General features: G+C 39.1%; 1 protein-coding gene across 2 annotated transcripts in view; it reads right to left on the bottom strand.

Annotated features, from left to right (window-relative positions):
* Positions 1-22,096, bottom strand: part of trak1 (trafficking kinesin protein 1) — a 104,894-nt gene that overhangs the window by 5,662 nt on the left and 77,136 nt on the right. Inside the window, exons 13-14 of one of the 2 annotated variants that reach the window (XM_062984177.1) lie at positions 19,031-19,360; positions 9,455-9,557 (exon numbers count right to left, since the gene is read on the bottom strand). In XM_062984177.1, the coding sequence (XP_062840247.1) occupies positions 9,455-9,557; positions 19,031-19,360 (433 nt within the window). The remainder of the gene's footprint in view (positions 1-9,454; positions 9,558-19,030; positions 19,361-22,096) is intronic. The other variant, XM_062984176.1, reaches the window with a different exon arrangement.

The raw sequence follows: 22,096 nt of genomic DNA, 5'->3' as shown, positions 1-22,096 counted from the left end.
GACTGGTTGACATTTCGACTCTATATTATGATTACAGTGGTGACAAGAGGAACACAATGTATTTTGGGGGCTATTTGAAGCCAGGCTAGCACAGCGGTTAAACCGCCAGCTATAGAAGATGCAGCTGACCGGAAGGCTGGCAGTTCAAGCCTGGGTCGGGGTGAGCTCCTGCCATCAGTCCAGCTTCTGCTCACCTAGCAGTTTGAAAACAACAATGTAAGTAGATAAATCGGTACCGCTTTGGCGGGGAGATAAAAGGCACCCTGAAAAACATGTTGGCAAAAATCCGACCAGGAAAGGCATCCATGGAAAATGAAACAACAACACCTCCCCATGGCCGAGTCAAGCACAGCCGGATGCCGGAGATAAAAAGAGGGAAGTCTTGCCTCTGTTTATGTACTGAGAGAACATCAGGAAGAACTTCCTCACTGTGAGGGCTGTTCGACAGTGGAACTCTCTCCCCCGGGCTGTGGTGGAGGCTCCTTCCTTGGAGGCTTTTAAGCAGAGGCTGGATGGCCATCTGTCGGGGGTGCTTTGAATGCGATTTCCTGCTTCTTGGCAGGGGGTTGGACTGGATGGCCCATGAGGTCTCTTCCAACTCTACTATTCTATGATTCTATGATTCTATGATTCTACTGTCTATCTTTGGCAATTGTATAACGGCATTGAATGCTTGCCATATATGTACCTGTAATCCACTCTGAGTCCCCTCGGGGAGCTAGAGCAGAATATAACTAAAGTATATTTTTATATTATTTAATATTCTAACTGGTGTTGAGAAACCTCATGATACATTGTTTTACTATGGATACCTATTGAATCTGCAGCAATGCTGCAACAGAGTTCCAGGTTGAAGTGGGTCTACAATACACAGCATCACTATATATTGGTGAACAGTTTCTTTAAGAAGCAAAAAACTCGCAGAAGCAGCACAGAGGTTGGTTCATAGAGGAAACTGTCCTGTATGTAGAGCAATTATGATGACAAGAATATCTGGGGAACCAATACTGTGAAACTACTCTGATGGGTGTTCTTTATATGTGGAAAATATAGTCCAAAGTGCAAGGGTTTCTGAAGACCATGCAATTTTGCTGTAGGATTTCTGCATGTCATGGCTCCTGACAGTTATGACAAAAATTATGGAGTTTTTCATGCACACTTTGTGAAATGTAGCCTAAAAACATATTTTCATCAGCATATTTCATATGTTAAATATGTCTCAAGAAAGGCTGGGTGCCTTTCCAGATTGCAAGGATATTTCCAAACAACCCTTCACAAAAACTAGGAAATGTGTTGACTAACCGGTTCAAAATTACTATCAACTGCAGAGGCTAGCTTGTGTTGACTACTAAGTCACAAAACCCCAAATAAACCTTCAGATGCAGACATTGAAGAAAGCATCTTTAGACATTCAAACAGTATTCAACCACCCACAGCTTGAAAATAGTCTATTCGAAAAGGCAAACACCAACTTTGCCATTTTCTATCAGGGACACCATTCTAAATATCAGACTTGAGCATATAAGGACTTTGATATCGATGATGGGCTATGGAACCAAAAAAGTTCCCCTTTCACAAGAGAGTGATGTTTCCATACACACTCTTGTAGTATAGAATTGCAATTTCAATTGTTTGTACAACTAGGTTTGACTGAGGATACTAAAAAGCAGTGCTTTCTATGATTTTTTTTTTCATGTCAGGAGCAACCGGAGTTGCTTCTGGAGTGAGAGAATTGGCCATCTGCAAGGACGTTGCCCAAGGGATGCCCAGATGTTTTGATGTTTTACTATCCTTATGGGAGGCTTCTCTCATGTCCCCGCATGGAGCTGGAGCTGATAGAGGGAGCTCATCCGCGCTCTCCCCGGGTGGGATTCGAACCTGACAGCCTTCAGGTCAGCAACCCAACCTTCAAGTCACAAGGCTTTTATCCCCTAGGCCACCGAATATATCTGATGTGGTATATCTGATGTGGTATACGAGCAGAGTGTTTCCCCCAGTGTATCAGTACCATATTTGTGCCCATTGACTATAATTGTTTATTTCCTGGACATTTGCTGCAGACTAGCAGTCAATAGAATCAGCATTGGTCCACAGGATCAGCATCGGTCCTCAAACCATCACTCTCTATTTTAAAGCAGGGGTGATAGGGTAGGCCAACAAGAGTAGTAACTCATGTCATCACTATAACGCTACTCAGGGGACACTTAGTGGAGGAAGGAGTAAAGTATAGAATTTTCAAATATGGCAATATAACAAATTTTGGATTTATGGTATTAAATTGATAGCCAAAAATTAGAACAGTGTGTCATTACATTTTCTTTCTAGAGCACTATAAAGACATAGCGACAACACTAACTGCGTAACAAATGATTATGACCTGGTGCATTTTAAAAAAAATATGGCTAGTTTTTGTGATTCGCAAAATCAAGATGAGTATGTATGTGCTTGCATCAGTTTGTGCAAGGTCATCTCTCAGGAACTAGGTATTTACATTTTATTCCCTTTTCAAATGAACCTGAAATGCTTCCTTAGGTATAAATGTTTGCCACTGTGTAAGATCTCAACAACAACAACAAAGAGCAGGGGGTTGGACTTCATGGCCCTGTGGTCTCTTCCAACTCTATGATTATATGTCATGGCAGAGATTTAAATTCTTTCCAGGAAATCCCAACTTTCTTTCCTTGTGTGGTGGACACAAGTGAAGATTTTCAGAAAGAAGTAGACCTCAAACTTGAACACCTGTACATAAAATTCAGATACTGTACTAAAATACAGTAGAGTCTCACTTATCCAAGCTAAACGGGCCAGCAGAAGCTTGGATAAGCGAATATCTTGGATAATAAGGAGGAATTAAGGAGAAGTCTATTAAACGTCAAATTAGGTTATGATTTTACAAATTAAGCACCAAAACATCATGTTATACAACAAATTTGACAGAAAAAGTAGTTCAATACGCAGTAATGTTATGTTGTAATTACTGTATTTACGAATTTAGCACCAAAATATCATGATATATTGAAAACATTGACTACAAAAATGGCTTGGATAATCCAGTGGCTTGGATAAGCGAGGCTTGGATAAGTGAGACTCTACTGAACATGGAAGAAGCACCTGCATTTTATATAAGGCATATCAGGGTTGAAAATATGCTATTATCTGGAAATGTTTAGTGCTGCATTAGCAGAGTAACTAATTATTTTCATTTCATATCATATCTATTTTCTATCTAGCTCTTCATTATTAAATGTTACTAATGCAAGGCTTCATTTGTGCAGTTGTGGGAGTGGGGAGCCTCATAGCTACAAAATATTCTTGCCCTCCTCTCCTGCTGTAAGATGAGTAGTTTCCACACTTTATTGATGGAGAATTGATTTGCCTGACTAAACACCTCTGTGTGGTTTTCTGTAGGTTGTGGTGGGTTTCTTGTGGTCCTTCAGATTCTAACCATCTACAGTTATCAGCCCTAGCTAGCATACACAGTGCTAAGGATATGTGGAACCCCACAACATTTAGAGGATTACCAGGTGTCCACCTTTGCTATATATGAACATCCACATTTCTGTAATGCTGGTGGCTCCAAAAGTTATGTCACTGCAATATAAAGACAAGCCACAGTGAAGCACTAAATCATACTTGCTATGTGTCTCTCATTTCAGCGGATGGCAATGCTAAATGGCATTATCTGAGACAGGAAAAAAATAGCTACATTAATATTAGCCAAATTGAAAACAGATTTAGATAGATTTTTTTGTACTTGAACTTAATGAAAGGCATGTACACTTCCTCTCCCCATATTTGCATTGTCTTTTTAACACATTCAGGACTAAATCCTACCCCAACTAAAGATGATCAATTGAGTTTACTTATGAGTTGACTCAATTGATTCAAGCTGTCTACTTTAAATGGGACTAACCAATAGGATTCAGTTCTATGTATTTCTCAAAATAATAGTAGTAGTAATAGTAGTAGTAGTAGTAATAATAATAATAATAATAATTATTATTATTATTATTATTATTATTATTATTATAAATTATTATTATTATTTTATTGTATGACACAACAAAAAAGATAGATATGCTTGACTACCCTGAACTATAGAATGAGATCGTGCCTTGGAAGACACACCTCTAGTATCTTGTATTATTATTATTATTTTATTATGACACAGCAAACAAGATAGATATGCTGGATTTCGTTTCACAAAATCACAAGTCGAACACTTCCCAAGTGTCTAGGACTGTGTGATGTATTTTCGGATGATGCATGCAGATCCCAGTAGGGTGGCCTTTTGCAGTTGACAGATCGTAATTTTGTCAATGTCTATTGTTTCCAAATGGCGGTTGAGATCTTTTGGCATGGCACCCAGTGTGCCCATCACCACCGGGACCACCTGCACTGGTTTCTGCCAAAGTCTTTGAAGTTCAATCTTGAGGTCCTGATAGCGGCCGAGTTTTTCATGTTGTTTTCCTGTTTTGTTTTTTAATTATTATTATTATTATTATTATTATTATTATTATTATTATTATTTTATTATGACACAGCAAACAAGATAGATATGCTGGATTTCGTTTCACAAAATCACAACTCGAACACTTCCCAAGTGTCTACGACTGTGTGATGTATTTTCGGATGATACATGCAGATCCCAGTAGGGTGGCCTTTTGCAGCTGACAGATCGTAATTTTGTCAATTTCTATTGTTTCCAAATGGTGGCTGAGATCTTTTAGCATGGCACCCAGTGTGCCCATCACCACCGGGACCACCTGCACTGGTTTCTGCCAGCGTCTTTGAAGTTCAATCTTGAGGTCCTGATAGCGGCTGAGTTTTTCATGTTGTTTTCCTGTTTTGTTTATTATTATTATTATTATTATTATTATTATTATTATTATTATTATTATTATTATAGGTTATAACACTTTTTGTCTGGTTTTGTATGTTTTTTCTTAAGCTTCCCTCTGAAGTAGAACAAAATTTATATTGCTTTTGTCTTTATGTAAACACAAAAAGGATAATTTCAGAATAATTCTGCCAAGTATACCTATATTACATTGATTCTCAAAGCACATAGCAAGCAGGATGCCAGATGTTCTCTCAGTTGACAATATTTCCTTTACTATACCAACAGATATGGCCTTGTATGTGGGAGAATGAGATAATTTTTTTACCGGACAACTAAAAGAATTGTCAACTGCCACCACCCCAAGTCTCTTATCTCCATATTAATGTTAGATTCTAAAAACTCAGCACTTCACTATATGGAATTTTAGAATTTTGTTAGAAGGTCGCCTCATGTTAGGATGTTAGGTTAGAATGGAAAGTAGACATGGGATTGATAAGAAGTCTTTGAATTAGCTGGTATCACAAACACTAGCATTCCTTCTATATGACTCTGTCAGCACAGAGGATGCTGGCAGCAGTGCTCACCCCCTGTCACGCTGGTCATAATGTCTGCCCTACATCTCCTTTCAGCATAAGGTGACATAAAGCAGATTCATCGTCTTCCTCACATGACCTGTGAAGAAGCATCATTCATAGTTTAAGGAGGTTCTCTTCTCATTCCCTTACATTGATATCACTGGTTCTCCATCAACAATGAATATGAAAGCAGCAAAGCTCAGGACCATTAGCTAGAGCCAAGTACAGTTATCTGGATATAGTAATGAGTTTAGTAACTGCATTGTACACAGAGTTTGGCAAGACACTAAGTACATTTGTATTTAAGCAATAGGAATCCCTACGAGAAGTTCAACAGTTGTCAGTACTTCACATAGTAAAGTCAATGACTATTATTTAGGATGCGGCTAGGGAGAGAAAAAGACAAGGGGGAACACAGATTTAGAAAACCAAACACATTATATATGAGTGAATGTGTCTCTGTGTGAGAAAGAGTGGGTATGTATTGGGGGGGGGGGAGACTTTTGTCAAATATAAAGAAACAGACTTACTCATACCCTGTTTCCCCGAAAATAAGACAGTGTCTTATATTAATTTTTGCTCCCAAAGATGTGCTAGGTCTTATTTTCAGGGGATGTCCTATCTTATTTTTCCACAAAGAAGAATTCACATTTATGGCTGAATTTTTTTTAAATGAAAATTTATTAACTACTATACAGTAGTTGTCATCACAAACCAGCATAACCAAACTGTGAATCCTTTCAAGAATTTCTATATCATATTTTATTGCTATACTGTTTTTAAATTAGTTTTGAATTTCTGTTCGTATGTAAATTTATGTTGTTGTTGGGCTTGTCCCTGTGTAAGCTGCCCCGAGTCCCTTCTGGGAGATGGAGATGGGATACAAGAATAAAGTTATTATTATATTATTATTATTTTTTGTTACTACCTTTATTTCCATGTACAACAATCTATGGTATGTACATTTACCGATCCTGCATGCTTCCAAACAAAGACTTTGCTAGGTCTTACTTTCGGGGGAGGCCTTATATTTAGCAATTCAGCAAAACCTCTACTAGATCTTATTTTCTGGGGATGTCTTATTTTCAGGGAAACAGGGTAGGCTATATTATTATTTCCTCAATTTCTTTGGTAACACTAGTGGTGTATATATAATTACTGTAGGTTGATACCTCTTCAATAGCATTGGTTCAATGCTATGGAATTATTGTAGCTGTAGTTTCAACAGGTCTTTAGTCTCTCCTGTAGTTTGATGGTGCCTCATCAAACACAGATCTCAGGATTCCACAGCATTGAGCCATGGCCATTAAAGTGGTGTCAAACTGCATTAATTCTACAGTGTAGGTGCGCCCTAGGACAGTGGTTCTCAGCCTGGGGTCACCATGTGTTTTTGGCCTACAACTCCCAGAAATCCTAGCCAGTTTACCAGTTGTTAGGATTTTTGGAAGTTGGACACCAAAAACATCTGGGGACCCTAGTTTGAGAACCACTGCCCTAGGAAGACATTCAAATAATATACCCCATACTCCAGAACTAGGGGAAGACATAGGATAAAATACTAGAACGTGCACTCATTCAATGTTCAGTCTGTGAACAGTGTTTTCTTTCAAGATTTTCCATTAATTTCTCTTCTTTCATCTGTTACCTTCCTGCTCAAAGCTAGTTAACAATCTGTGGCTACTAAATTCTCATAGGGCTTTCTTGCTTGTGTTTCACTCCCTTAGCTTTCTTTCCTATTTATTGCTACACCCTGCAAATCTTGAAGTATCCAAAGCATATTTATACTTCCTTGCTGTTTTGCAGAACCCCTGTTTTGGCTACATGGCCATCATAGTTTAATATTTGCTATCAATACATACTACATCACCAAAACATTGGGGAAAAATCCATATTCAGAGTCATTAAACATGAATTGTTTAAACTTTAAAATATTTTCATGTAATGCTCTTATTGCTGGCTCTGTTACATATTTCTACTGATATCTCCTGAATATTTTTAGAATATTTTTCTCACTTTTTATATTCAATTGTATACCTTATTCCAGATTACAATTGCTCTGAATTTTCTCAGTCATCATATCTGTAACATTTTTTTCAAAATTGACTTTAGAAAAAAAAAGCTTCTAATTTATTAATGATTTAAATATTATCCAGATATGTGAACCAACATGCTGATTAAGTTATTTAAAAGCATCCTTGTACTGCCTGCTGTTATTACAGAAGTATGTATGAGTTCCTGAAGTAACACATTCATTTCAAATAGAAACACATCTAGTTTAGGGAGTTTCAGGAACTTCTATTTTGTATACAGGGTGTTTGAAAAAGAAATCCCTAGTTTTAATGTATTTATACTTAAAACTAGGGAGTTCTTTTTCAAACATCCCGTATTCTAATGTACAGGAACTGTAATACGTCTATGAGAAAAGTGGCAGGCAGAACGTTTACCATTTTTTTAAAGACTGATACTTGGAAAATATTAACCCTTAGGAATTCCCCAAACTGTGGGTTTCCCATAACATTAAGTCTAATCTAGTGGGTCTCCCCTTGACATTAAGTCTACTTGAGTCCGACTTTGGGGGGTGGGGGTGGGAATGCTCATCTCCATTTCTAAGCCGAAGAGCTGGCTTAGAACATTTCCTAGATCATGTGGCCAGCATGGAGTGCTGTTGTCTTTCCGCCAAAGCAGTACCTATTGATCTGCTAGGTTAGCAGAAGCTGGAGCTAACAGCAGGAGCTCACCCCCGTCCCATGAATTTGAAACGCTGACTTTCCGGTCAGCAAGTTCTGCAGCTTAGCGGTTTAACCCACTGTGCCACCACAGCCCAAAACTGTGGGTAACTTTGCCTATATCTTTGCTAATTGTTTGATTACCTTCAATATTATATTAGCACTAGCTTTGCCCGGCCACGCGTTGCTGTGGCTTATGGGAATCCTTTGTTGGCCAGGTGGAATAGCAGTGAATAGCCTTGCAGTCTCAAAGCCTGGCCGTTTTCTGGAGTAGCTGGAGCTGTTTATTGTATGGACGTAGAGGCATGGATGAGGGGTTGTGCTGCCAAGTTTAGTGTTTCTGGGATGTGTAGTTTTGTTGTTTTGTCCTAGGCCGAAATTTCATTACCCTTTTTTATATATACTAGCTGTGCCCGGCCACGCGTTGCTGTGGCGAAGTCTGGTGGTTTGGGAAATAAAGTATTGAGGAATTGGTGGTAGTTAAGGTAAAGGGTAAAGGTTTTCCCCTGACATTAAGTCCATTATAAATGGGTTATATAGCTGTGTGGAAGAGCCTTGAGTCTACACTGCGATATAATCCAGTTAAAATCAGATAATCTGTATTTTATAGGCAGTGTGGAAGAGGCCTGCGTGAGGCCTAACTCTGCCTGTCCCCTGGGCTGAGTGGGTTGCTAGGAGACCAAGTGGGTGGAGCTTAGCCTTCTAACTGGCAGCAATTGGATAAAAACAATTATTCCTCTCCCTCTAATTAGGACTTTCTTTTTCTTTTCTTTTTGTTGTATGAACGTAGAGGCATGGATGAGGGGTTGTGCTGCCAAGTTTAGCGTTTCTGGGATGTGTAGTTTTGTTGTTTTGTCCTAGGCCGAAATTTCATTACCCTTTTATATAGATAGATAGATACAATAACTGAAAAGTATTTTCAAGTATTTTCCCCCTAGGGACATCTTCTAGCCATTGTATCTTTGCTTCAATGTATACCCACTGACCTCACTACTGAACATGGTATGAAGTTATAAAATTAAACCTTTGAAATGAAAAATTATTAGAAGCACACCACTTGTGTTGAGAGTACACTATTGATTTTGGATCTATACCAGCTGCAGATGATGTAAACCAGACAGATTCTAGACGTTTTGGGTAGCTTTATATAATTCCTATTTTTATGCAAGGGAAGGTAGTGATAATATTTGGGGGTGAATTCAGATACCTTCTCAGTTCCTCAACAGATGACTCCAACTGATAAACATCAGTTGTCTATTCTTTGGCTGGTCCACAGCATGGAGCCATCAGAGCTCTCTACAACCCCTTACCTTGGAGTGACTCGTGTGAGCTCATCTGAAGGGTGCAGAATGCGGCAGGTGGTGAAGGTGAAGGTGGAGTTGGTTTGTGACATGCACTTCCCCGGATGATGTACTACATTAAAAAAAATAGAACATTCTTTGCATTTATATATAAAATGAAAAAAATACTGTGTACTCAAACAATGGAAAAGTGATGAGGTACTTCATATAGGATCGGTGTAAGGAAGGTGAAATGTTCATTTCAGATTTGCTTATAGTATGGATCAATTCAACACACCAATATCTACAAGGCAAGTCTGGCTCTTTATCACCACTGGTAGCATGTCTTCAATTGCAACAGAACTATCATTAAGTTCTAAACATTTAAGGATTAGTTCTTACATTGCAGAGTGTTATGGATGACACTCTTCCATGGTCAAATGTGGGAAGGTAACAACACAACTATAGAGGTTACTTTTCAACATCATCCTTTAACACCACCTAATCAATTCTGATGCTAAACCACTGCGAAAAGTACATACAATGGATCCACGGAAACATAAAGATTTTTTAGTTGATGGATTTCAGCTTCTTCCAGACTGATCCTTGCAAAAGTTATCTCATCACCTTTTGTTTCAGTAATGGATCCTAGTAGAGAGACAGCAGCAGATTTGAGATATGTACATTAGAATACAGTTTTCTTTTGTAACCAGAGATCACATGTAACCATTTTGGATCCACTACTGTCCCATCTGTGATATTTTCTCATTTCTCCCCTTTCCCCCCAACAATGAAAGAACTTCTGCAGCTACACCAGATAGCAAATTTGCTACATTTTTTCATAAAATGTTCTGACAAACCGGAAAGGAAACAGATGTGTAATGCCGTGTGATACTGCAACAAGACATTTAGCTGTTGGCATCACAGATTTTAGAGTCTTACTATATTTTATTTCTAAATTCCTTAATTTGTATTTATAAATTGCCACAAAGTGCAGCTACAGAATGCAAACAAGAACTGACCATAATGTATGTCATGCTACTTAAAATTGCCTGAAGCCCAACCTACAACCTTCTACAAGCCTCCTATACTAGTTATTTGTTGTGTATATAATTCAGATTGCTTACTATATTGTATGTATATTTTGATATGCAGTTCTCCCTTAATTCTATGTTGTTTGCGGTGATGGGAGGGACTACAGATTATATAACCAGATCTGGGACTATTCAGACTGAGACTCCATTTTAGAAGTCAGTTTTGTATCAGATAGAGTACAGTACAGTTTAGAAGTAAAGTCAGTGTCAGTATGCTGCAGTGTGGAGTCAGTCTGTATTGAGTCAATGTTCACTCATGTATTAGACTGAAGAGAATGTTAGTCAGTATGCAACAAAGAAGAGACTGAAACAGAATGCTTTAGAGAACTTACTGTTTAAACTCTCAACCAATAAGAAATGTACCTGTATGCTGAATACACGAAATTTGAAAGTGAATCAACTATGTCATTTTTAATGAAGACTACTTTTTTGGTCTCTTGAGAGCATGACTTAAAAGCAATATATTTTATGGGAGAGTAGATGTTTTTGGGCAACTGAAATAACACTTCTGAAGATCGGCTATATATTTTGTGCACTGGCATATCCTTGTTCCTAACAGTACAGAGAGGTAACCAGGTAAATCAGTCTAACAGCTGAGAACCTAATTTGCCTTGCATATTAGTGGATATTAACCACTAAGGAGAAGATTCACTCAAACGAGTATTTAACTCTTCTCAGGAAGATCATGTTTTACAAAAGGATTATGATTATTCCAAATAGTGCGAATGTCAATTAATCCCCGAAAAAGGGTCATGCTTCCAAAAGGCTATGGAGATTTCTGGTTTCCCAAAAGGTTATGATCTCTAAAAAGTCATGCTTTTCCAAAACTCATTTACTGCATGAATGTGTATTTTGTGAAGCTTAAAAATACTTAAAACGAAAACAGACATGCCAAAGAGTATTCTATTACAGTAGAGTCTCACTTATCCAAGCTAAATGGGCCAGCAGAATATCTTGGATAATAGGGAGGGATTAAGGAAAAGCCTATTAAACATCAAATTAGGTCATGATTTTACAAATTAAGCACCAAAACATAATGTTTTACAACAAATTTGACAGAAAAAGCAGTTCAATACACAGTAATGTTATGTTGTAATTACTGTATTTACGAATTTAGCACCAAAATATCACGATATACTGGAAACATTGACTACAAAAATGGCTTGGATAATCCAGAAACTTGGATAAGCGAGGCTTGGATAAGTGAGACTCTACTGTATTAATTATCAATGTCCTGTGATGATCAGATTAGACAATGATAACATGGACTGAGTACAAGAAAAACTGAGGACTGAGATTTAGGAAGCAAGAAGTCTACAAAAGAATATGTAAAAAAGACAAGATTAAGGCAATGGAAGTTTATAAAGGAAATAGGCAAAGTAGCAACACAGAAATGTACCTGTCAGTTTTTTGCTTCCAATAAGGAAACAAACGAATGAGGACACCACTATACTTGTATCAGTCTGTGTCATAGAGTTACTGTCGGATTACTATCATAGGGTTACTTCTCTCCCTTCTGACATATGACATACTTTATGGATAGCCCTTTTGTTGCAACATAATTCAGAAATTCAGAGGTCATGTATCCAAAATGATTACTGAGTAATGATCCAAAGTTACGTACTATTGTGAAGATATCATGATTGCATAGGTGGTCTTATTTAGTAACAAGTCTTTACAAATCATTCTAGTTAAGTCATGCACAAGAACATGATGGTGAGTTTCCTGTGAGTATTTTTCTTCATTCACCTAACATTTAAGCATCCACCAAACATTACTTTGGACAGAAACATCACACCCAAATGCCACTCTAAAGTCCCTAAGAGTCTGAGAAACATACAATGTTTTTCATCTGTTGTGGCTACATTTTCTCGACATTTGAGGCAAACAAAACAAAATAATTAAGATGGCTCATGTCTAGCCATGCAGTCTTTATATATGAAAGTGAAAGAGCTACGCATGTAAAAGTGCTTATGTAGGTGAAAAGTGACTTGAAGTGGAGCTCCCCATCCTAATGAACGATCCACCACACAGTGTTAAAATTGCATTATTGGTTAACACAACAATTAACAGTACAATGTTTTAAAAAATCTGTACATCACCTCTAGAAATGTTGCTGCTGATGCTTCAGAGTTCAGTGCAAGCAATGTAAATTAGTTAATACTTAAGGAGTGGTTGGCCAGGGCCTAGCAATCATGATTCTCTGCACATCATGAAGCATAAGCAGAAAGTTAAAATAGTTGATAAAATTTCAAATAACCAATATAGAAAAATATATTATATGGAGAAAGATATATTGGAAGTTGACACATAAATCAAGGTAAGGTAGAACAGCTCAGTGCTAGCTGACAAATAAAAACAGACAAACACAGTGAAAATCTGAATTTAGGTGATTGTTCTCTCTATAGAATATAGTTAATCCCAATCTGCAGCAACCTTTTAATCAATTTTGTTTCCTCGCAAAATTATATTAGTATTCTAGAAGCAGTAAGACAATTAAAAACTCACTGCTATTAATGAATATGGAAAGATAGGAAAAGGCTGCTAAAAGTAGCAATTGAGCCCAGTATGAGGTATAATCAAAGAGAAACCAATTTTTAGAAATCAAAAGGACTGATCCTGAAAGATAGCACTAGGGAAAACCTGGACAAACAGCATCTCCAGTGGTCAACAGCGAAGCTTTTCACACGATTGTAGCATCCTCTGTCCTTTGAACATAATAGAAAAGTGTGAGCCTCCTGTAAATGATCCATTAAGTACAAGCATGAAGGCTGAGATGAGGCATTTCTATGCAAAGGGAACAAAAATTTCAACCTTTTGGGTGGGATACATTATAAGGAAGGTTCTTCCCATTGCAAGAAGATACAACAAACATACAACAAAACACAAATGTATGTAAAAGAAGGGTTATCCTCTTCTCCAGCCATCAGAGATGGTATCTCAGTTACTTCTTGTAACTCACCAATCACATTCCTGATACATAAAATATGAGACTTCCATCTTCATTCACTTTTGTACCATTGGATCAAAACAAAACATTATGTAGAGGCAAGGCACTTCAAATTCATTTTGAATTCCAACAGAATGAATATAACTAATTTAGTCATGGGATCATCACTCTGCTCTTGTGATGGTCTCAAGTCTATCACAAAAATGGATAGATGTGATTTGGCCCCAAGGAAAACGACTGAAAAACACTACTAGCATCAGAAGTGGAAACACAGTTTCCAGGCCATCTTGATTGGGATCGATTAGACATATAGAATGCAATATATCAAAAACAACAGCTTCATCCCAGCAATTTAGACAGTACACTTTGGTAATCCCTATAGTAGTGATTCTCAAACTCCAGTCCTCCAGGTGTTTTGGACTTCAACTCCCAGGAGTCACAGTTGCCACAGTTCTGGGACATACAATTCAAAATACCTGGAAAACCAGAGTCTGGAAAACCCTGTCCTAGAGGCTGCACTTTCCAATTTTATCAGCACAAAGCCTTCAATGTATCTTTAAAAAAACAATGGCCCACATATTTTTAGGTTATAAATCCCATTATTTCTCTCAGTTGGGAGTTGTAATTCAAGACATCTGGATAACAACACCTGAAGTTTCCTCATATGACTCTTGAACTTTATCTATTAGCACTATTCTCAACATTGAATTGCACTAGTCCTGCTAATGCTCCTCAGAATTGTTTTACCCAGACCAGTGTTGGCTCGATGATGTTTTTACTATGTTATTTGTTTGTTGTCTATCCGTTATTATAATGTTGTTTTATTAATTTTATGCTTTATTCTAACTGTGTTGGTTGGGCTTGTCCCTATGTGAGCTGCCTCAAATCCCTTTGGGGAGATGGAGGATACAAAAATAAAGTCGTTGTTGTTGTTGTTATTGTTATTGCTTTCCAACACAAATATAAGTATGAGATAGAAACAGGGTGGGACTATGATAGAGACTTGTCTAATGCTTCATGGAGTAGACAGTCTGGGAAATAACAATTTACAGTGCACTTTCTTTTTTCTTTTTGCAATAGGGAACACTGTACTAGTGAGAATCTGGCAGATTTTCACATATATCCTTGCAAGAGATAAATGACCTCATTACACAATTGGATGATAAGTTTTCCTTTAGAACAGTGGTTCTCATCCTGTGGGTCCCCAGATGTTTTGGCCTTTAATTCCCAGAAATCCTAACAGCTGGTAAACTGGCTGGGATTTCTAGGAGTTATAAGCCAAAACACCTGGGGATCCACAGGTTGAAAACTACTGCTTCAGAAGTTGTTGTACTGCAATTCTCTCATTCATCGCCACTGGCTATGCTTGACAAATGTAATGATGGTCACAATCCAAAAACTTCTGGAAAGCCACAAGTTGGCTATGTGTGCCTTACTGCCTTGCAGAGTCCCTGCTCTGGGTGGAATACCCACGTATGTAAGGATATTGGGTATTCTCCATGAAATACAGAGAACTCTAAAGGTCATACCCTATATCACGTTAAGCTTTGGAATAGACAGAGTTTTCTCTCCTTTGAAGTTGAATGTAACATGTGCATTTTCATATCAAAGATCTGAGGGCAGATTCCATATGCTAGGTTTTGCTGCAGAAGCAATGCAAAAATAAATAACCAACAACAAAAACAACCCGTGCCTAGTACACTTTCCTCTGCCAGCGTTCCTAAGCCTGAGCAGGGGATGTGCAGAAGCAATCTGCAAGTCATCCATGTTGCATTGAGCTGTAGACCAGGCAAGAATAGTATTGGTATCTCATGCTACCATATTTACTCAAGTACAATGCGCCATCGATTGTTCAAAAGGTTTGTTGTGGAATGTATTACACGGCTTTCCTTTGCCTGTTGGCCATTCTGCTGCCCGCCTCAGAATGGCCAACAGCAAGGGGAAGCTCTGCCCCTGCATCAGGCTGAACAGCAGCTTCCCAGCTAAGGCCTCAAGAGGCCATCAAGATCAAGGTGGAAGTTTGAAAGGTCTTGTGAATGAGGCCAGTTAGAAAGCTGCATCCCTTCATCTGGCTGGTGAGTTCACCAGCCTCAGCCTGATAGAAGGGTGAAGGCTATTTACATGCATGATTCTAATGCACCATCGAATCTAATGCGCACCTCACTTTTGGCTATGTAATTTGATTTGAGCATTAGATTTGCGTAAATATGTAACTATGTCACTTCATTAGCTTTCGGTATTAACAAATGTTCCACTCCCTTCCTCAAATAATTAGTACATTTTAAATAAGGAACTGGGGGCGGTGACGGCTGACAGGGAGCTCTGGCGTGGACTGGTCCATGAGGTCACGAAGAGTCAAAAATGACTGAACGAGTGAGATGACGACGAAATAACAGAAAGGATGGAGCACTTGTTGGCAACTGCAAACAATGGATTAACTTTTGCACCAAGGAAGAAAATCATGGATTTCTCCCTCTCCTCTGCTCAATTCAGATGTCTATATACCAGGCATGGGCAAACTTTTTTTGCCTTGGGGCCGCATTGTGGGCCCGACCGAGAAGGCCAGACTGGGATGGAGGGTGGCCGGGCACGTGCTGGGTGAGACTGGGATGGAGACGGCCTGTGAGAGGGTGGGGCCTGGGTCATCCTCAGGTTTTTCTCCTGGCTGCTTTCCTCATCCTTATGTTGGGAGGAAAATGAGACATGTGGCAACTGCCTCAATCCTGCTCCCAAATCCTCTTCAGGCTGTCCTCTCAGCATTATAACAGGAGGAGGGTGAGACAGGTGATGGCCAAGAGCACCCGAGAGGGCTCTCAGCCACTGTGTGCCTTCCTTGAGCCATCCTCTCAGCATAAGGATGGGGCCGTTCGCACCATCCTTATACTGGGAGGAGGACAAGGCATGCGGTGGCTGAGCGCTATAGAGGACTCTCCGCTGCTGGGTGCCTTCCTCCCCGTCCTTTCTGAATAAGGATGTGGTGGGCCTCATGTCCTTATGCTGTGTGGATAAGGGAAATGAGGAGGGCCTGAGGGAAGCACCCAGGGAGCCACATCCACCCCCGGGCCTTAGTTTGCCCATGCTGCTCAGTTGTTTAGTTGTCTCCGACTCTTCATGACCTCATGGACCAGTCCACGCCAGAGCTCCCTGTCGACCGTCACCGCCCCCAGTTCCTTCAAGGTCAACCCAGTCACTTCAAGGATACCGTCTATCCATCTTGCCTTTGGTCGGCCTCTCTTCCTTTTTCCTTCCATTTTCCCCAGCATGGTGATCTTTTCCAAGCTTTCCTGTCTCCTCATGATGTGGCCAAACTACTTCAGCTTTGCCTCTAATATCCTTCCCTCCAGTGAGCAGCCGGACATTATTTCCTGGAGGATGGACTGGTTGGATCTTCTTGCGGTCCAAGGCACTCTCAGGATTTTCCTCCAGCACCAGAGTTCAAAAGCATCTATCTTCCTTCGCTCAGCCTTCCTTATGGTCCAGCTCTCGCATCCATAGTTTACTATGGGGAATACCATTGCTTCCACTATGCAGACCTTTGTTGCCAGTGTGATGTCTCTGCTCTTCACTATTTTGTCAAGGTTGGCCATTGCTCTCCTCCCAAGAAGTAAACGTCTTCTGATTTCCTGGCTGCAGTCTGTGTCTGCAGTGATCTTCGCGCCTAGAAATATAAAGTCTGTCACTGACTCCACGTTTTCTCCCTCTACTTGCCAGTTATCAATAGGTGTAGTTGCCATGATCTTGGTTTTCTTGATGTTTAACTGCAACCCAGCTTTTGCACTTTCTTCTTGCACCTTGGTGATAAGGCTCCTCAGCTCCTCCTCACTTTCGGCCATCAGAGTGGTATCATCTGCATACCTAAGGTTGTTAATGTTTCTTCCAGCAATTTTATCTCCGGCCTTGGATTCCTCAAGCCCTGCATGTCACATGATGTGTTTGCCCATACCTGCTATATACCTATAACTTGTAAATTATGAACTGCTGGAGTAGAAGTGTGAGGAAATTCAGTATCTTCACAATACTGAAGAACAGCTGTATAAATATAGCTGCTTATGTTCCTTTAGGAATCCCAGATCTGCCAGGATGCAACCATAAAGGCAGTAATGTATGCTTGCCATCAGCTATGAGATTAACCCACAGGGGTTGCTTGGAATCTGTCGGAATCTAAAATGTATAGAATTCCATATGAAGAAATAAATAGCTGTATCTACATACTTTCGCTGTATCTAAATACTTTTTGGCATATATTTATTATCTTTGTGCATATAATGTCCATACATGTGGAAATCATATTACAAATTCTGAATACAGTACTATGTTCTTTCAAGCTTCTTTGGCACACTTATTTGAATTTTATGATTTAAGGCCACCAAAATGATTAACATTATTCCAGTTTTGAAGAATGATTTAGGATGTAACATTTGCTAAAAGTGAAAGAGCGACTTGAGTAGTGGATCCAGTTTCAGATCTACCAATCTTTAGTTTGAGTTTATCCCGTCAGACAGCCTTCCCTGTCATACTATGTATGACAGATATCAAATTGTTCTAGTTCCCTATGTAAACTCACTAAAAGTATATAACACTGACAATGTGTTTTCTCTGAAGTGCTTCTCTGATAACAATCTAAGATCATATCACAGGTGTAAATAAACATAACCTTAGTGTAAAACAACAAAAATGGCTTAAAATATGAAAATGTTATAATAAGTAAAAGAAATTATCAAGTCTTTAAAAATTAGCATTTAAAAGTTCATGTTATGTGTATGAAGGCACAGATATAAAACCTCAGCATTATTTCAAATTTCCTTGGAATTCTCTAGGACGGAAATAGTTGAGAAACCACAATTTTGCCATTATAAGAAATCTTTCGCTTTCCAAACCCAACTTTCTTAAATATTGGCACACCCAGGTAAATAGCAGCTCCAATTGAAGGATTTGTATGTCAGAACTTTGGAGGAGTTTTTAAAAACCCCAAAGTCTTGTAATCCAAAATCCAGATTATGGCTGCAATGGCAATTGAACACAACCTGTGAAAATCCATTTACTGCAATGTGTAGTTTGGTCCTAAGGCGGGTTTGGTTTTCAAGAGACTGCTCTTATTAAAAGAGACAGTGCTTGTGTTTGGTCACAAGGTGCTGTTTGCTACCTCCAATAACAACCTTCTGAATAAATACAGGCGCAACAGCCCTGCTTCAACAGAAAATATAATTTTGCTATAATAATAGACAAGTGCACAGACACAAAATCGGTATTAAAACATGGCTTTTCTCTCAGGATCTGAACAAACCACATTCTTTTAGCAGCCTTCTCTTATCAAATTAAGGTGAGGATGGAGGGAATGAACCATGCATTTTTTTAAAAAAAGAAGAAGTATAGAAATAGCCATGATTGTGTTAGATGTAACAGTTCTGAAATGGGCTCGTGTTAATTCTTGTGTGCACTATCGTGCAGAAGCTACACACGAAGCAACACTGTGGGTGCTGCTCTGGAGAGAGGTGAGAATGGCCCAATACTCAACATCCTGAAAACATGGCAGTTGTGCTGGACTTAATGAGGTTCCCTCACCAGACCCCTCATCATCGTCAGTCGCGGGTTCCTGCATCTCCTCTGGAAAAGCCTGAGAGCGACTTGGGTAATTCTCGCTGTCTGAAACAGTCACTTGTGCTTGGGACCTCTCACCTGAGGTCTCGGTGTGCTGAATCGGCGTCGAGGTAGCTAGACCCTTGTATGTAGTGTCACCTGACTCGTCTTCTTCAAAATCATTAAGGCAGTATACTTCATCCAGGTCAAGGTCCAGAGTCCGGAAGCCCTTAGTAACAACCCCTGGCCTTGGGTCTAGAATGCCTCCCAAGTGAGGCTGGGCAAGCTGCTGCCAGTGGTGCAAAGTGGCAGAACCTGGGGAGTTAAGAGACCAAAGGAACAGTCAGAACAGAGATCTCCCTCCAAAGCTAAATGTTTCAAGCATTACCAGGATTTACACTGTTTAGTAAAATGTCTCCCCAGTGAGTATCTGGATAATCAAATGTTACTTATGAACTCATTAAAAATGATAGCAAGCAAGACTAAAAGCATGGTATTTTTTTTTAAAACTGGGCACAGGAAAAACTGTTGTAACAGGATAAAGGTCATTTGTAAAGCTTAGGTAAAGTAAAGGTAAAGGTTTTCCTCTGACATTAAGTCTAGTTGTATCCGACTCTGGGGGTTGGTGCTCATCTCCATTTCTAAGCCAGAGCCAGCGTTGTCCATAGACACCTCCAAGGTCATAGAGCATAGAGCACCGTTACCTTCCTGCCGGAGCAGTACCTATTGATCTACTCACATCTGCATGTTTTCGAACTGGTAGTTTGGCAGAAGCTGGGGCTAACAGCAGGAGCTCACCCCGCTCACCAGATTCGAACCGCCAACCTTTCAGTCAGCAAATTCAGCAGCTCAGCAGTTTAACCCGCTACGCTACTCCTAAAATCTCTGTTTATTATTTTTTTTCATTTGTATTTTAAACTTCAAGTCCCATAGATCTAAGATTATAAGTTCTCAAGAAAATTTTAAAATATTTTCTAAGTAAATAAATTGCCATGTCTTTTAAGTTAGGATTAAAAAGGCCAATGTTATGTCTATAAAAGCGCACTTATGAAAATGTGTTGTCGAAGGCTTTCATGGCCTGGATCACAGGGTTGTTGTATGTCTTTCGGGCTGTGTGGCCATGTTCCAGAAGTATTTTCTCCTGACGTTTCGCCCACATCTATGGCAGGCATCCTCAGCGGTTGTGATGTATGGATGATACCTCACAACCTTTGAGGATGCCTGCCATAGATGTGGGCGAAACGTCAGGAGAGAATACTTCTGGAACATGGCCACACAGCCCGAAAGACATACAACAACCCTGCACTTATGAAACCTCGGCTCTATTGCAAACCCCCTTGGGCTTGTCTCGGGCAGGAAAACAATGAGAGATCACAACTTTGCCATTACAAAAATTCATTTGTCATCCAAACCCTTAAATACTGGCACACTCAAGTAAATCTCAGCTTCAATAAAAGGACTCATATATTTAAAACTTCACTTTCCATAGAATACAAAATAGTGAAATGACAGAACAAAAGTGAGTATTTTAAAAAACCATACTTATATTCATAATGGAAAATAGTCAATATAAACTTCAAATGTTTCTGTATAGGAAGAAATTTTTGGAGGAAAAGTATTTGGAAGTTTTTAAACAAAGATCAAAAGGCGAGAAGTTTGCTGTGTATTTAAGCATTGGCAGAAAGCTTCACTAAACCACCCTTGGAACTTTCCTAACACTATTAAATTATGATTCTGTATTTCTGAGTTTTTCAAGGAAGAATGATTGAAAGTTGACATGCTACAAATACAGTCTGGAACTGATTACTAAAGGTTAAGAGGAAGAACTGTTCTACACAACAGTACGAACTACATTTGCTTTATAACTAACTAAATAATAGTGATTTCATATTCTGGTTGTATGATTGCAAAGCACACTATTATTTGCACAAAGCTTGCTAATACATAAAATATGTTTTACTATACCTGTGAATTCATCCTTGGGTTGGTAATAAAAGACACAGTGTTTTTTAAAAAGTGTAACACATGCAACACAAATTAAAAACAGTCAGCCTAGGAGCACTGCATTCTATACTCAGTATTTCTTTTTTGATGCAGATTTAAAGCCTGAGTTTAAAGAAAGCAGTGAGACAACTTCATCAAAAGGATTGGAAGGGATAGTCTATTGAATTTGGCCATTAAAAAAAATCAGTAAGACTATGAGAGATTCAGTGGGAAAAGCCCAAAAGCAAGGAAAAAGTGGGAAAAGTCATGGGATGCATGGCTGTTCTGAAGTAGTAGATTACTCAAGTAGTAGATTGACATATTCATTGTGCATTTGTAAACATGTTTATCCAGAAGAAAGTCCAATTCAGATAACTTGGGTCTCATTTATTCCAATTGAAGGAAACAAGATTGTTTACGACACCTTTTACAAGCATAAACACTACTTTGTACATTGACAATACAACTGTTTGGCAGGCTGGTGGAAACCCAATTCTGTAGAAAGGGCCCTTCTACACTGCCCTATATCCCAGGATCTGATCCCAGATTATCTGGCAGTGGAGACTCAGGGCCCTTCCAGACAGACCCTATATCTCAGGATCTGATCCCAGGTTTTCTGTTTATCCCAGATTATTTGGCAGTGCGGACTCATATAATACAGTTTAAAGCAGAAAACCTGGGATCAGATTCTGGGATATAGGGTCTGTCTGGAAGGGCCCTCATATAATCCAGTTCAAAGCAGATAATCTAGGATCAGATCCTGGGATATAGGGCAGTGTAGATCCAGTCTAAGTGTATTGATGGCAGCAGAATTCTGTGTGTTTGTGTTGGTGTGTATGTGTTGGGAAAGAATCTTTACTAGGCTATGGAACCACTATAACAAGGAGAAAAAGAATGGCGTAGAGAGGCAAAAAAGATAAAGAATTAAAGTGATAAAACCAATGAACAGATTGAAGTGACTATAAGCATCTGGTCAACGAATGGCCTTCCTGCATCTTTCTGGGTTATAATCCTTTGTGTGAATTCCTCTTCTTACCAACTCAGGGAATATTGGTTATTTGTTTATTT

The sequence above is a fragment of the Anolis carolinensis genome, chromosome 6, assembly GCF_035594765.1.
Source record: "Anolis carolinensis isolate JA03-04 chromosome 6, rAnoCar3.1.pri, whole genome shotgun sequence".
Taxonomy (NCBI): domain Eukaryota; kingdom Metazoa; phylum Chordata; class Lepidosauria; order Squamata; family Dactyloidae; genus Anolis; species Anolis carolinensis.
Note: the sequence above shows the minus strand (reverse complement) of the source record. Positions and strands in the feature narration are given on the sequence as shown.